This window comes from Acipenser ruthenus, chromosome 29 (genome assembly GCF_902713425.1).
Source record: "Acipenser ruthenus chromosome 29, fAciRut3.2 maternal haplotype, whole genome shotgun sequence".
Classification (NCBI taxonomy): Eukaryota; Metazoa; Chordata; class Actinopteri; order Acipenseriformes; family Acipenseridae; genus Acipenser; species Acipenser ruthenus.
In genome coordinates, this window is record NC_081217.1 from 22,766,359 (window position 1) to 22,781,433 (window position 15,075).

Sequence of the window (15,075 nt, forward strand, 5' to 3'; positions counted from 1 at the left end):
TTTCATTATCCCCACCCTTAGGACCCCAATCTGACACCCAGGACACAAAACTGGTGACTGAAGCACTGCTATGTGAGAAGGAGGAGGAGGGGCTTACTTCACTCTCGCTAAACAAAAGGGCAATGCCAGTACCCTGGACGCTTCAGACGGTTTAATATTCCAGAGATGTCCCGTGTGAAGCCATGATGGAAATGTCAGGTGTGTGGGACGTCCTGTAAAACACTGGCCGTGCTACCATCAGAAGAGCTGGGGCAAAATCAATGCTTCCCTAAGATGCTGTACAGAGGGTCTTGCAGACACCATTCACAGCCCTCTCTGCTGCAGGGACTAGCACAGGCATGCTGCTTCAGAGCACAGAGAGGCAGGGAGGCAGCGATGGGGCACTTACAGATAAAGACATCAGGGCTGATCTGACCTCATCATCACCCCAACACAGGCTAATCAAAAACACTGAAAATAAACCACGACATCTGAGCACCTGCAGTGAAACATCATGAAGGTTTTAGGGTTTCTTTTGGTGCTAGATTACAAAGAAAGCATTGGTGACCTGGCCTCAAAATCAATGCCACTGACTGCATAGTGACCAACAGCGCCAGCAAACCAATGCGAAACAGCTGGCACTCCTAGTCCCATTACTTTCCTGACACAAAGCAGCTGTGTGCCTGGCAGTGACTCCCCACTTCTTTAGCACTTGTTGAAGGATGGAGAGGACTAGGAATAATTAACCCTGACATATCTTTATTAGTGACAAAAACATGTTTTGTATTTTTCCAGTCGTGCAAAACTACCTCACAAGCTAATGCTCTACAGCTGAATCTGGCCCCCCATCAAACTACATGCAAGTATGTCACAATCTTAACAATATTAAACTGTGTTCAAAGTTTAAAACGGATGGCCTAACACAGACAGACTGCAGGCAGCTTTACATAAAACCAAATCCACTAGACAGTTCATTCTAGCCCTGTGCTTGTGAACCACATTGCGATGGTTTGTCAAAACATGCAGCGCCTTTAAAAAGAAAACGAGTGACCAGCTCCAAATCAGTAAAACACATTGCTATCCCTCCCTTAGGTAAAAAGCATGCATGAACACGCTTCATAGAGTTTAATAAGCCTGCACGTTCCTGTGCAACTGCTGTTCAGCATCACTGCTGATCCCTGCAAGATCAGGCTTTAAAAACCTTTCTTATTTAATTTTGCAGCAATAAAGCCAGCGTTATTCCAGAAGAGTTTCCGGTTCAACGGAACAGCTCCCTTTTCTAGGACAGCTGAATGGAATGGTTCGGGACGTCTCTGACTCAATGGGACATTGGGCTGGTTTGGTTTCGGGGGTGAAGCCCCCACACCCACTCAGGAGGCCCCTTTGTGTCTGCTAGTCACGGTTTCAGTCACCAGTTTAGAGTGGACAGAATGAAAACTCCCGTCGCTGGAGGAAAGGAGGAAAGGGTGATGTCAAAGCAGAGAGCAGGAAAGGGGTTGGGGGTGCAGCACTAGGGGGGGGTTAGTAATAAAACAGCGACGATCTGCCACAGAAGCTGCCCCGGGGGGTATTAGCGTAGCAGAAGCTGCCCCGTGTTTGTGAACCAGAAAAATAAAAAACTAAAACGTAACGTCACATGCAGATTTAAAATCCATTTACTTACTGAACCTGAACTGTGAATATACTGTGAAACTCTCAAAGGGACACACGTCCGATATACTGTGACACTCTCAAAGGGACACACGTCCCATATACTGTGACACCCTCAAAGGGACACACGTCCCATATACTCGGACACTCTCAAAGGGACACACGATTTTGAAAAATGTCGTTGATGCAGAGATAATTGTCGCTAGAGGCGTCTGTGATACTCAATTAAGAACTCAGGCTGCTGACTACACCACTAAAAGAAGGCTGATTTAAATCTCTTGTCCAGCTGTGTGCCTCTGACATCACAACTCTGCTACACTTCCTTTTGTGCAGAGGGAAATGTATAGAACTATTACCAGCCACTTGCCGACTCTTAAAACTGCATGGAAGAGGCACTTGAAATAATGTGTTGCTGTTATATTTTACTCACACGTCTATTCTGCACTGTAAGCAATTCTCTTGTTAGCTCCCCCCTCCCCCCCAAAGCAGTCAGTAAAAGCAAAATCCTATTCCCTGTGGCGACTACTGCAGCGCTGACAGCTGATTGGTTAGATTCTAAAAGCCAAGCTTCTACAAGCCCCGCCCCCGCAGAGAAGCGCATACCTTCAGCTTTGACTGAATCTCGCGAGATTTTCTCCTGGCAAGAACCTGCAAATGGCTAGAAACCTGCAGAAGAGAAGAGCGGAGAGGGAAGAAAACAAAAAAAAAGAAGGAAAGAAAGAAAGAAAGAAAGAAAAAAAAGAAGCCGTAACCAAAGAGGAAGGCGATGCCCGACAAGACCCCCTCGAACCCCCAGCCGGCACCTACCTTAATTCCAGCCTGGTACTCCCGGACTTTCTTCCGCGCTAGCACCTGTATGTGACTAGATACCTGAGGGGAGGGGTGTGAAACAGGGTTACACACACACACGTACACACAGGAGCACTCACAACACTTCAGAGCTCTCAGACTACACCGATCTGACTCAGGGTGCAGGCAGGGCTGAAAACACAGGGGGGTTATGAAGTGCACTTTTCAAAAGGGGCTGAACGTTGAAATCATTACGCATGAAAATCGAACTAAAAAACACACACACCTGTCTCAAAAGTGCAACACTGAGGCTCCACTGTGTCCAGCACACTTGATCATTGATCAGCAAACGTATTCATAACAAACGTGTCACTGTTTGATTGTTTTTCTATTTCGACACATTATTGATTATATTGGTCTGGTTGGCTGGACCACAGGTCAGTTTTGCACATCTCAAGTTTACAATAAATATACAAATTATAACAAAACACTATTTTCTTTTTTTTTGCTTAGTAAACAGAGCCACACAGATGGTTGCCTCTATTTCACATCTGAATTGCTACCCCGTTTTATCAAAGCTTACAAAACCATGACGACAGTAAAGTCCAGGGTTAAATCCAGGCTGTGAAATGCACAGCCTGCTTGTGAAGCATTAAAAAAAAACGGCTCCTTGAGCTTCACAAACTGGGCTGATCCCAGGACTTAATGCCATGAGCTGGGAGGGCAGGTTAACAGAATGAAATCTCTTCAGCCGAGGAGAAAGAAGGGAAAGAGGGGAATTGATTGAAGCAGTCTTTAAAATCACAATAGACTTCAGATTTAGCACAAAGACCAGGGGAGCGAATGGAAGCAGAGTAAAAGAAAGCTATGCTAAGAGAGGCGAGATCCCCGGGGATTATTTTTCAGGCTGCATTTGGAGTTCGATGTCTTGGTTCTTTGGGGTTTTATCAACACACAATAGGGCAGTGGGTTATTATCAAAGAATAGCTTATACAGACTGAGAGACATGGTGCAATACAGCAAGAACAGAGTACAGCGCCCCCTGGCTGTGAATTCAGAAAGGGCACTAGCAAAGCTTTGCGTTTACCTGTTTTCTTGTGCGGGTTTTTCCTGTCCGTAACTTGATATATCTCGCTATCAACTCATTGCGACCTAGAGGTGGAAAGAAAGAGCAGAAACTCTGTGTCAAGACCAGCAACACAGGAGCTGCACATCAGTGTGTAAAAACAAGCAACACAGTCACACGATTTCCACAGCTGTCAGCACTTTCCACGAAGCTTTCACCAACCGTTCAAAGACCACAGCGAAAATGTAAGCTGCTGAGAATAATTTACACACAACTGATCTGCTAGACCAAGAAGCGGTGGGGCATATTTTGGGTTCACTCCTGTCTTTAATTAACTCGCCAGTTACGGTTTGAAAATACAGACCTTTGAGTTTAAAGTTCTCATGACGTACTGGAAAACTTTCAGTAATCACCACTGGGGGGGGGCAGAGTCGCTATCCTCAATACAGACCCAAAGCAAAAACTAATAAACACTACTTGTGTAATTAAAAACTCTGCTGCAGCAGAACAAGAAAAAAAAAAAAAAAGGCACGAACTGAACAGCTTTCACTTGGAATCAGTTAACGTCATACGAAGCGACGCACGAGAGCGCTTATAAACAACAACACAGAAGTGGGGTCCTGGGAAGCCAGTCTGTTTTCACTGCAGCCTCAGTTCGGGGAGTCAGGCAGAGGACAGGTGACCGCATGCTGTTAGAAAATGTCACTCGCTGGCGAGAGAGGCAGCGTGCTCCGGCCGGACAGGTGTCCCTCCTCATTACGAAACCCCCAGCGCTGCCCGAATTAGCCCTGGCTGGAGGCCCGGGCTGGGTGCCAGTGATGGCAGGCAGGGGCTGGCTGGGCAGCAGTGAGAGGGCACTCGGGGACAATGGAGGAGGGCAGGGGGGGCATGCCCAGAAACTTAAACTCCCTACTTTGACACACTGTAACCTGAAACAAAGGGGTTGAGAATTAGGCACCCCTGTCCGTGGCGGGTGGGGGGTTTGAAAGGACATTTCCTCCTGGTTCAACCTTTTCCTGCGAGGACCCCCTGAACCAAACCCCACAGCTGTCCAGTTAAACGCCTGAAAGAAACTCTGTAATGACACTATGGGCTCACCAGCAGGTGGCACCATTGCTGTATTTCAGAGTAATCCGTTTCCATGCCGGGTTGCAAACCTCCCAGGGGAGTCCTGGGTCAGCCTGTATCAGAAGCCTCGACCACTTCCACGAGACCAGAAAGCAAGTGGGGTGCACATCTTAACCCCCCGATCACTGACTCTACGCAGCATGAGTCCTGCAGTGCAGCACAAACCTACGAGTACCTCATCACAACCAGGGACTCCTCAGCATACTACAGAGCGAAGCAGCAATGAAGCAGAATGTACATTGGGTTTAATTACACTTCAACTGCTGGAACTATTGTTTATGAAGAACTGCATGCATGTATTTAAGACTACATGTTGTGTACAACAATTAAAATACTGAATAATACATAGCATCTCTGGTTTGCAATGTACTTGTACAGCTGTATTTGAAGTGCTTTTTAATGGTCAATATAATTCTAAATATAGACAACTAACAGTGCCTCTACTGTATGCCTCAGTAAGACCGCTTGAACGTGTCGCTGCTCTGCTACACAATGAGACATGTGGGGCTCTATGAGAAGGCTGTGCTTGGACTCTTGGCCAGGGAGACACTGCGTCGTGAGGAACTCTATCTCATGGCCACCTGTTAGGAAAGCAGCGGAATCCCCCGGGGTTTGAAGAAATAAACCCTGGCGCTGATCGCTGTGCAGCACTCAACAGCTTTCCAACCACAGACAAGAGAACAGCTGCATTCGCATGGGCTGTGCACTCACGAAGCTGCGTGAGGGACATGTTAAAGAAATGAGTGGGGAGCAGCGTGGCACAGTGGTTAGAGCCGAGGGACTGGGAGGCAGCGTGGCACTGTGGTTAAAGCGAAGGGATTGGGAGGCAGCGTGGCACAGTGGTTAGAGCTGAGGGACTGGGAGGCAGCGTGGGAGAGTGGTTACAGATGAGGGACTGGGAGGCAGCGTGGGAGAGTGGTTACAGATGAGGGACTGGGAGGCAGCGTGGGAGAGTGGTTACAGATGAGGGACTGGGAGGCAGCGTGGGAGAGTGGTTAGAGGAGGGACTGGGAGACAGCATGGCACAGTGGTTAGAGCTGAGAGACTGGGAGGCAGCGTGGCACAGTGGTTAGAGCTGAGAGACTGGGAGGCAGCGTGGCACAGCATCTATGTAGAACTGTAAAGGGTGTGTTGGTATGTGAAACACAAGCACATTGATGTCCCGCAATTATTTTCCCCTAAGGACAGCATTATACAAGCATAATAAAACTTGTGTGGAATTGGCTAGAGGCAAATTCACTTTCCAGTTGAACTGATGGAGAACAAGCCATTTATGGACAATGGAAAACACAAGAGGAGCTGGCAGCCTTGCTGGCCCCTCGGACCCTGCACGGGTTTACGACAGTGAGAAGCCTCCACTCCTCCTCCTCCTCCTCCTCCTCCTCCTGCGGCTGCTCACGCCTGCCTCTGTCTCTGCACATTCCGAGCATTCCGGGCAGCCTGTCACGTCTGTGCAAACCAGTCCGATTGGTCTGCCCCAGCGCACGCACACACGCACACACCTCAGTGAGAAAGGACAGGAGAGCAGAGGAGCAGCTGCAGGGGCTGTAACCCTGTCCACACAAAGCCAGGCCTGTGCATCTGCTTCTACCCACTGCCCCCCGCGCTGCTATCCTGGAAAAAGAAAACACTCTGCCCCAGCCAATCAACCAACACCTGCTGGAATCCGTTTGAGGGAGAGACAGCCTGCCCCTCCAGCCCCCACCCCCACAGAAACAAACACTGCACTGAAACTATTGTGAGTGCATCGAGCCTGATTACTGTGCTGCAGCCTCTCGGGAAACCATGCGCTACCAGCCGTTACAGGGGATGGTTCGTATAGAGGCTGGGAGGCAGAGTGACGTTATGTGTTGCGATATAGGGTAACATCATTAAACCTGCTCTACTACAGAAGATATTATCACAGTCAGGCAAACCCAAGATACATCCCACTGATAAGATCAAAAGGACATACAGTACCTTCAAAAATAATATGAGCTGCATCAATTTCCTGGAGCTTAGATTTAATTTTTTTAGCAATACTCCCAACAGTATACAAGAAAGCTTAAGGGGTAACCCGTTTTAAAACAGATACAAAACTAACATTATTTATCCTGTGCTCGTGACAGTAGCGGAGCTTTTAACATGAAGATTTCAGGGACTGTTTCAGCTCATTAGCTGGCTGAAAGTTCAAAGTTCACAGAGCTTCCAAAATAACTCGAGTCATTTTCATAGAGCCGAAAGAAAGACAGGTTTTTATGCTGCTGGCGATGAGAAACCACCCCAGAACCAGTCCAGCTGCATTTCTGTGAGGCAGTTAGGATTCAGGCATTCGCAAGCAAAGCCGCTGTGCCCTCTCCTTCCCTCTGAGGCTGAGGGGACGACCAGGGTGCCTGAAGGAGCTCAATCGCAGCACTCCGAACATCTCAGAGCAACGCGTCCCTCCCAATGGTGCTGTGACAGTATGTATGCTGATCACAACAGGTGGTAAATTCGTAAGAAATAACCCAATGCTTGACAGTGCCTCTAGGCACCAGTCAGTGGATTGGTCTTCACACTGATTCATCACTTTACAGAGTTGTTTAGAATACAGTGGCAGTGCTGACGTCACTTCAATTCCATTACAGCAGTTGACTCATGTTAGTTTGAACAGTTTCATGGACTTCCAGATCGATACATGAACAACTGTCTCCTCCTAGCTGGCCACTCTGGTTTCTTCTAGAAACATGCTTACAGTATTTATTGTATTTAAAATTCTGATAACTCACTTAATCCCTAATTAAAAAAAAAAAAAAAAAAACATTCTGTATTTATTTTTTCAAGTAAAAACAGTTTGATTGGTTTTACTCAGCAGCCACCATGCAAATAGAGCTCTTCACAAACACTGCAGAACGCACACAGTGGTCACTTCAGTAAACGTTCGGATTTCAAATCAACACCCACACTCTAGGCCGGGAGCCTTGGGGTTTGCCTCTGATCCTCTCCCTGCCTGGCAGGAGCTCTAAGAAGTCCAAATTAGAAATAAATCAGGAGGGATAGCTGAGCTGCAGCTGTTCCCCACAGGCCTCTCCTCCATGAAGAACAGACCTGGAGATTTACTGAGCAGCTGAGTAGCTCACACACACACACACAGACACACACTGACACACACAGACACAGAGACATACACTGACACACACACTGAGACACACACACACACAGACACACACACACACTGACATGCACGCACACACACGCATGCACACACTGACACACACCTCTCTCCTCTCCCTCTCCCTCAACGCGATTTTCACAATAACCTCAGCATTCAACACAAATAGTTTCTACCAACTACATTTTGTCTTTAAGGACCTTTTAGTTTGTTTTTGGGGGGGGGGGGGGGGGGTAAAAAAAACATTTTGATATTCACGAAACTGTTCTAGATTACTCTTGTCTTCTTTACAACTGTATTTTATTCACAGATTACATTTAAAAACACACACACACACACATTGCATGTCAGTGACGGCCCGTAATCCAGTATATTCGTTTATCATTAGGGCTGCACCCAGAGCTCAGTAACAAGCCTAACTGCCAGTACTCCTCCCCTGGTTGGGTCCTGGCATTTTCAGGTCTTTAACAGATAAGACCCCCCCCCCTCCCCCTCGAGCTTCAGCAATAATCAGTGTCAAGCACACCTCCCACAAAGTGAAGGACTTCAGAAAACGCTCCAAAACACACCCCAGTTGAACACCTCTCTTTCTTTGCAGTCTCTCTGTTCTTCAGCCAGAGGAAGAAAGGAATGAAAGTCGACCCCGCCAGGTTCAACGTCTTTCACAGCGCTTGAAAAACACGCACATGAAAACCCATTCTGAGCTGATTCATTGATCCACTTAATCATTTACTACCTTTAAAACATAGAGAAAAGAGATCCGCAAAATAAGATGAAGATCCGCCACAGTTTAGATCATTCCAACAGACCCCGGCAGTGTCAAAGCCCACTCTCCCTGATAAAGACCTGGGATTGGTGCATCATTAGGGAATGCCCATGTTGCTACAATATGCGAAAATTACAAAAGCAGCCACACAAGCAAAACACCCTCTGCATTTCCAAAAGTAATGTCTGATAACCACCCTGGTTTTATGAAAGACTGAAAGGCTCAATAAACTAGACAGAGAAAGGCAGGAGCAGAGACAGATCAGCTGAACAAGGCCTCTGTCGATTCGTGTCTGTGTGTCTGCGTGTGAGTCTGTGTGTCTGCGTGTGAGTCTGTGTGTCTCTGTGTGTGTGTGAGTCTGTGTGTCTCTCTGTCTGTGTGAGTGTGTGTGTCTGTGTGTGTGAGTCTGTGTGTGTGTCTGCGTGTCTGTGTGTCTCTCTGTCTGTGTCAGTGTGTGTGTGAGTGTGTGTGTGTGTGTGTGTCTGCGTGTCTGTGTGTGTCTGTGTGTGTCTCTCTGTGTGTGTGTGTGTGTCAGTGTGTGTGTCCTTGTTTTTCTATCCTTTTAGGGATAAAATTGAAGCACATTTAGCTTCCCTGTTGTTTCTATTGGCAGTCAATGTAATGCCCCCTGAACCATCGATACATAGCAATACAAGAGTGTGTGTGAGTGAGTCAGTGTGTGTGTGTGAGTCACTCTGTGTGTGTGAGTCACTGTATGCGTGAGTCTGTGTGAGGGTGAGTCTCTGTGCGTATGTCTCTGTGCGTGCGTGAGTCTGTGTGTGCGTGTGTCTGTGCGAGCGAGTCTCTGTGTGCGTGCACGTGTGGGTGAGTCTCTGTGTGCGAGTCTGTGAGTGTGCGTGAGTCTCTGTGCGTGTGTGTGAAGCTCTGTGTGTGTGTGAAGCTCTGTGTGTGTGTGGAGCTCTGTGTGTGCGTGAGTGTGTGTGTGCGTGAGTCTGTGTGAGTGTGTGTGGAGCTCTGTGTGTGCGTGAGTCTGTGTGTGTGTGTGTGTGGAGCTCTGTGTGTGCGTGAGTCTGTGTGTGTGTGTGAGTCTGTGTGAGTGTGTGTGGAGCTCTGTGTGTGCGTATGTATGTATATGTGTGTGTGCGTGTGCGAGGAGCTCTGTGTGTGCGTGAGTCTGTGTGAATCTGTGTGTGGAGCTCTGTGTGTGCGTGAGTCTGTGTGTGTGTGAGGAGCTCTGTGTGTGCGAGTCTGTGTGTGTGTGTGTGTGCGCATGAGTCTGTGTCTGTGTGTGTGTGTGTATGTATGTATATGTGTGTGTGTGTGAGTCTGTGTGTCTCTCTCTCTCTCGCTCTAGCTCTGTGTGTGTGTGTGTGATGAGCTCTGTGTGTGTGTGAGTCTGTGTGTGGAGCTCTGTGTGCGAGTCTGTGTGTGTGTGTGTGTGCGTGAGTCTGTGTCTGTGTGTGTGTGTGTATGTATGTATATGTGTGTGTGTGTGAGTCTGTGTGTCTCTCTCTCTCTCGCTCTAGCTCTGTGTGTGTGTGTGTGATGAGCTCTGTGTGTGTGTGAGTCTGTGTGTGGAGCTCTGTGTGTGTGTCTGTGTGTGTGTGTGTGTGTGTAGCTCTCCTAACCTGGTCTCAGGTACAGAGCAGTAATTGCAGTGGCAGGTACTGACTTGTTTTTCATGGAAAGTTTTGTAATAAGAGCCGCCCTGCCTTAAAGAGACGGAGGGCTTGTTTCATTTATTTTAAATGCGCCTGCCAGCTGTCAGGCTGACGATCTCGAGCGAAGGTTCAGCTTGGCGTGGTCCAGGTAAACACCTGCCAACTGAACGTCCACTATCCCTCCATTTTCAAGAGAACCGTAGAAACAGAGGCTCGGAAACCACTTAAACCAGGGATACAAGTTCTGTAGTGTGCAGCTTGTTCATTTTATTTCACTTCAAAAGCCATGAAATAAAAAAGCTTCACCGGTCTCTTGGGTAATGTCCTGTATGCAAGAGAACAATATTACTGCCCTCACTGCCAACAATATTACTGCCATTACTGACAACAATATTACTGCCATTACTGACAACAGTCTTTCATCGCTAAAAAGGAGGTCACTGCAGGACTGAAAAAAAGACATTTCTGAAAGAATGTTATTTGATGGTTGACAATATGCCTTCGATACAAAATAAGAATCTGTACTGTAGCTTTGTGTTTGAAACTTAGGCAGCCTGGCGATGGCAAAATACCAAACGTAACCCCGATTATAAGGCTATGGGATAATGAACATAACACATATTCATTTGTTCTAATTTGTGTCATCTCCCAGCAGCATTACAGTCCTGTTTGAAACGATACAGTTTCTCCAGTGGCTTTTATTTAACCGCACACACCCGACAGCACTGCTCTCCAGCAGTCACGAGGGGAACACACACTGGAAAACTCCGCCATGTGGAGAGAGCAGGTGTCGCTGTTGGCTGCCCTGTGCGTGTTCTTTCTCGCTGCTGTCCGGGTTTATTCCTGCAACACCTGACAGCTCAAGGCTGCTGCTGCTCGCTGTCACAGGCCCTGCTCTGTCCAGCACTCCCCGCGTACCCTTGGAGCAGATGTGCCCTTCTGTCAGCGAGAGGAACACCTTGTGCTAACTGATGCCTGCCCGATTCTTGCCCCCTCGGCTGCACATGATCAATCATCTCGGAACAGCAGACTGTTGATCTGGGGCACGGTTTCAGGTTTGACCTTCCGCCTCAGAAGAGCACAGCATGGCATTGCTGATGGTTTCCCCCCCAAGAATGATTTAAAGGGGATGCCGATTTACCGGGGGGGGGGGGGGGGCTCATCTCACTGGCAGGACCATCCCGACAGAGCATCACATCACTGCCCGTTAGGCTAGTGATGGGCTGGCCAACCCTGGTCCTGGAGAGCCACAATCCTGCAGGTTTTCGGAGGATCTTTAAATCATCAATGGACTAAAGACCTAGAAATTGTTTTAGTGTTGACCAATTAAGAAAACAACTGATTTAATTAAGTAATTGAGACGCTGGTGGGTGCAGCAGACGGCTCTGTTCGGATGGGAGGATTGCTTTTCTGGGGAGGGGGGAGGCACAGTTATCCTGGGGTTCTCTGCTCGGAGCGCAGTCTGGCGTGTGAAAGGGGATAGCCCTTGCGGAACGGAGAAAGCCTGCTGGACTACACTTCCACAAAAGGAGAAAATGCCTGGCTGTTGAAACAAACCTTCCCTTTTTGTCACATCAGGATTATATTTCCTGTCAAAGAGCTGCGGGCCGCTGAGGAATGCGTGTCCCTCTCAGCCTGGAGATAAAAATGACTGGAATGTGGGCCTCTATCCAGACCAATTCTACAGGATAAGCCAAGGGTCAAAATACCCCCACAGAACCAGTGAGGCTCGCATTCCCCATCCCACGCACTGGAGAGAAGCAGCCTGATCCCGACTCAATGCTTTGTATTTAATAGTAATGAAGATTTGTAACCCTGTATCAGAGGCACTGCACCTTAGCCTTCGGTAGACTTGCAGAACAAAGGCTCCCCCTCCACTGAACCCTTCGAAGTGTTTGTGAAGGGATTCCTCCTGACTGAAGAAGCTGCTCTTCTCTTCCAGTTGCCTGCCACAGACATGTAATGTAGGCTAGATCTGCCACAGCGTATTTATAAAAGTAAGTTTTTTTTTTTTTTAGAAACACACACTGTGCACTAGATGTCACTTTTGAGCAATAAGATCCCAGTGTTCACACAGAGAAGGCACAGGGACAGCAGTAAATAGAGAATTGATCCATTTCAAAACTTTTTTTTTTTTTTTTTTTTTTTTAAAACACTCGGCTTCCTGCCAATCTGTTTGCTTTGGAGCGCCCCACACTGCACTAAAAAATAAATAAATAAATAAATAAATAAATATACAACACGTTTTTCAAGTTAGCAGTACTATTTTTCAATACAATTAGATTAAAAAAAACACTCTCAATCCAATGAACATGAAAGAAGTAGACGCCTGTAGATTAACGGTTTTGTGGTGCTCACCTTTATTTCAGTTCATTTAAATAAACCTAATTACATTTTTTAAAATGGAAGTCAGAAAAAAATCAAATGGAAATCAGAACAAAACAACACGGATTTCATCGAGCTCTAAGAATGACTTTACACATCCGAAACACTTTCCAGTTTTACAGCATTCACTGGAGTATGGCACTTGCTAACACATCATAAGCTCTGAAACAAAAAAATTCAACGACTTCAGGGCATGATCTCTTCCGTTTGGAAACCTGACTGTACTGTAAGGCAGTTTCTGCAATGACCTACTTACCTTAAAATCTGGCTCTCGGGAAACGTCTCTAATCTCTTTAAGCACAGAGTCACTGGAGAATGCGTCACACCACAATGAATCAGAACAAATTACAAACAAGTGTGGCTGTTTGGTTTGGCTGAGCTCTCATGCATACAGCTTTAGTATCTGCACCCAAGCCCCTGCCTGCAATTCCAAGTCCTGCCTGAGGGGCGGCGCTGTAACCAACACCTTACTCCAGTACCAAAACCCAAGAGGCTACAGCTGCGAGCAGTCGCTAAACAAATAAAACAAACTCAACCTTCTGCATCCAAACACCCTTCCAGCTCCAACGGCAGCCCTGCTAAGCAGTCCTGTTAAATGCTGCTTCTAAGAGGGGGCCGGAGCAATGCTGCTGTGTAGTTCACTCACCGTACATCTTGCCCTCGTCGGACAGGATGATCTTGCGTCGGCCGCAGGGCGGGTAGATGGCCAGTGCCTCCTGGAAGCTCTGCTCAATGTCAGGGCTCCAGACCCCCTCGGCATCCCCCTCCATGGACTTGTCCAGCCCCTCGGCCCCATCGTCCCGCCCCTCCTCTGGGCTGCCGTTCGCGCTCCACTCGTTCGACGCAATGGTGGCGGCTCCTCCTGGGCCAGACGGAGAGCACGGGCTGGAGGCCTGGAGAGAGAGAGAGGGGGGGAGGGAGGGAGAGAGAGGGGAGGGAGAGAGGGGGAGGGAGGGAGGGAGAGAGGAGAGAGGGAGGGAGGGAGGGAGGGAGGGAGGGAGAGAGAGGGAGAGGGAGAGAGGGGAGAGGGGAGAGGGAGGGGGAGAGAGAGAGGGGGGGAGGGAGGGAGAGAGAGGGGAGGGAGGGAGAGGGAGGGAGGGAGAGAGGGAGAGAGAGAGGGGGGAGGGAGGGAGAGAGGAGAGAGAGAGGGGAGAGAGATGGGAGAGGGAGGGAGGGAGGGAGAGAGGGAGGGAGAGAGGGAGGGAGGGAGGGAGGGAGAGAGAGCACAGGAGGGAGGGAGAGAGAGGGAGAGAGCGAGAGAGAGGGAGGGAGAGAGAGAGAGGGGGGAGGGAGGGAGAGAGGGGAGAGGGAGGGAGGGAGAGGGAGAGAGAGCACAGGAGAGAAAGAGAGAGAGGGAGAGAGCGAGAGAGAGAGAGAGAGAGAGGGGAGAGAGAGAGAGAGAGAGAGGCACGGTCAGTATCAGGGCTTTGACAAAGAGGGACAGCCCCTTAAACTGCTCTCTAGTGCCAGCAATGCAGTTCTCATCTAAAGACTGATCAAGTGGCTCTGTTTCCTACACCTTTCCTCAATTTCCTTCATCAACACACCCAGAAAACAAGCCAGGACTGAAAAGAATATCAGAATCAGCACTTAGAGTTCTCGCTCAAAAGGGAACGACACCACATGGCACGCAAAAACGAATCCTGAAAAATGCCACATGACAAATGAATCTTACTATATAAAAAAATCAAGTTCAAAGCGCTAACTAATCGCCGCACACCACAGCACATTCTTGCGGCAGTGCAGTTTTATCCCGCTGTCGGTACTTTTTTCTTCAAACCAGTTAATGCTCTCAAGTGTGGTTTTTTTTTTTCCAAAGCTGGCTTTTGCACAGAGAAGTGATTTCAGCGTTTCCGATTTCAGCAATCAACATTTCAGGGACCATTAAAAGGCGTTTTTATTCGATTTTCAGAAGGGAATTCAAAAGGGCAGAGCATTTGACTATAGCCCAAACAATCAGGAAGAAATCTCTGCATTTCCTGAGATGCCATCCGGGGTCTTTACAGCTGACCAATGATTTCTCTACGCAATGCATTAACAGAACTAAAACACAATAACAACCAGGCTGCGTTTGCCCTGGGGAAGCTGCATGAGGTTCACTGTGGAGGTATTACAGAACAATTCAACACTGGTGTGAAATGAACTGCACTGCTATTCCTGATTCACTTCGATGATCCTCCTGGTCACTGTCTAACCCTCAAACATTACGCAGGCCAGTGAAATCATGTTTGAACTCGCACAGTACACCGGGTACCCCAGAGTGCGACCATTAAACTTGTCCCCTGAAACACCCGGTGTTGCAGTGGGGGGACATATTAATGGTTACACTCCAAGACGTGATTTTGGGAGCTCCATTGAGCTCCAGGATTTTAAGTTTTTTTTTTTTTTTTTTAATGATACGGTATTAAGCTTGGGTGAATAGCTCAAAATGATTCCCACCAGTCCCAACCTTAACGGAATTCAGAGAACTGGCTCCATGAAATAGCCTTCATTAGCCCATGCAATGACACGCCATGACCTAGAAAAGTGCAGACAGAAATGTACCATTGCTATTGAGATG

At 47.9% G+C, this 15,075-nt stretch overlaps 1 protein-coding gene across 15 annotated transcripts in view; it reads right to left on the reverse strand.

The window, feature by feature from the left end:
* The window catches only part of LOC117962618 (transcriptional enhancer factor TEF-5), a 40,970-nt gene that overhangs the window by 12,440 nt on the left and 13,455 nt on the right, over nt 1–15,075 (reverse strand). For 6 of the 15 annotated variants that reach the window (XM_059004432.1, XM_059004430.1, XM_059004431.1 and 3 more), the window contains 4 exons: nt 13,162–13,408; nt 3,506–3,570; nt 2,437–2,499; nt 2,233–2,295 (listed from right to left, as the gene is read on the reverse strand). In XM_059004432.1, the coding sequence (XP_058860415.1) occupies nt 2,233–2,295; nt 2,437–2,499; nt 3,506–3,570; nt 13,162–13,285 (315 nt within the window). In that variant the 5' untranslated portion in view covers nt 13,286–13,408. The remainder of the gene's footprint in view (nt 1–2,232; nt 2,296–2,436; nt 2,500–3,505; nt 3,571–13,161; nt 13,409–15,075) is intronic. The other 9 variants (XM_059004437.1, XM_059004435.1, XM_059004433.1 and 6 more) reach the window with 2 other exon arrangements.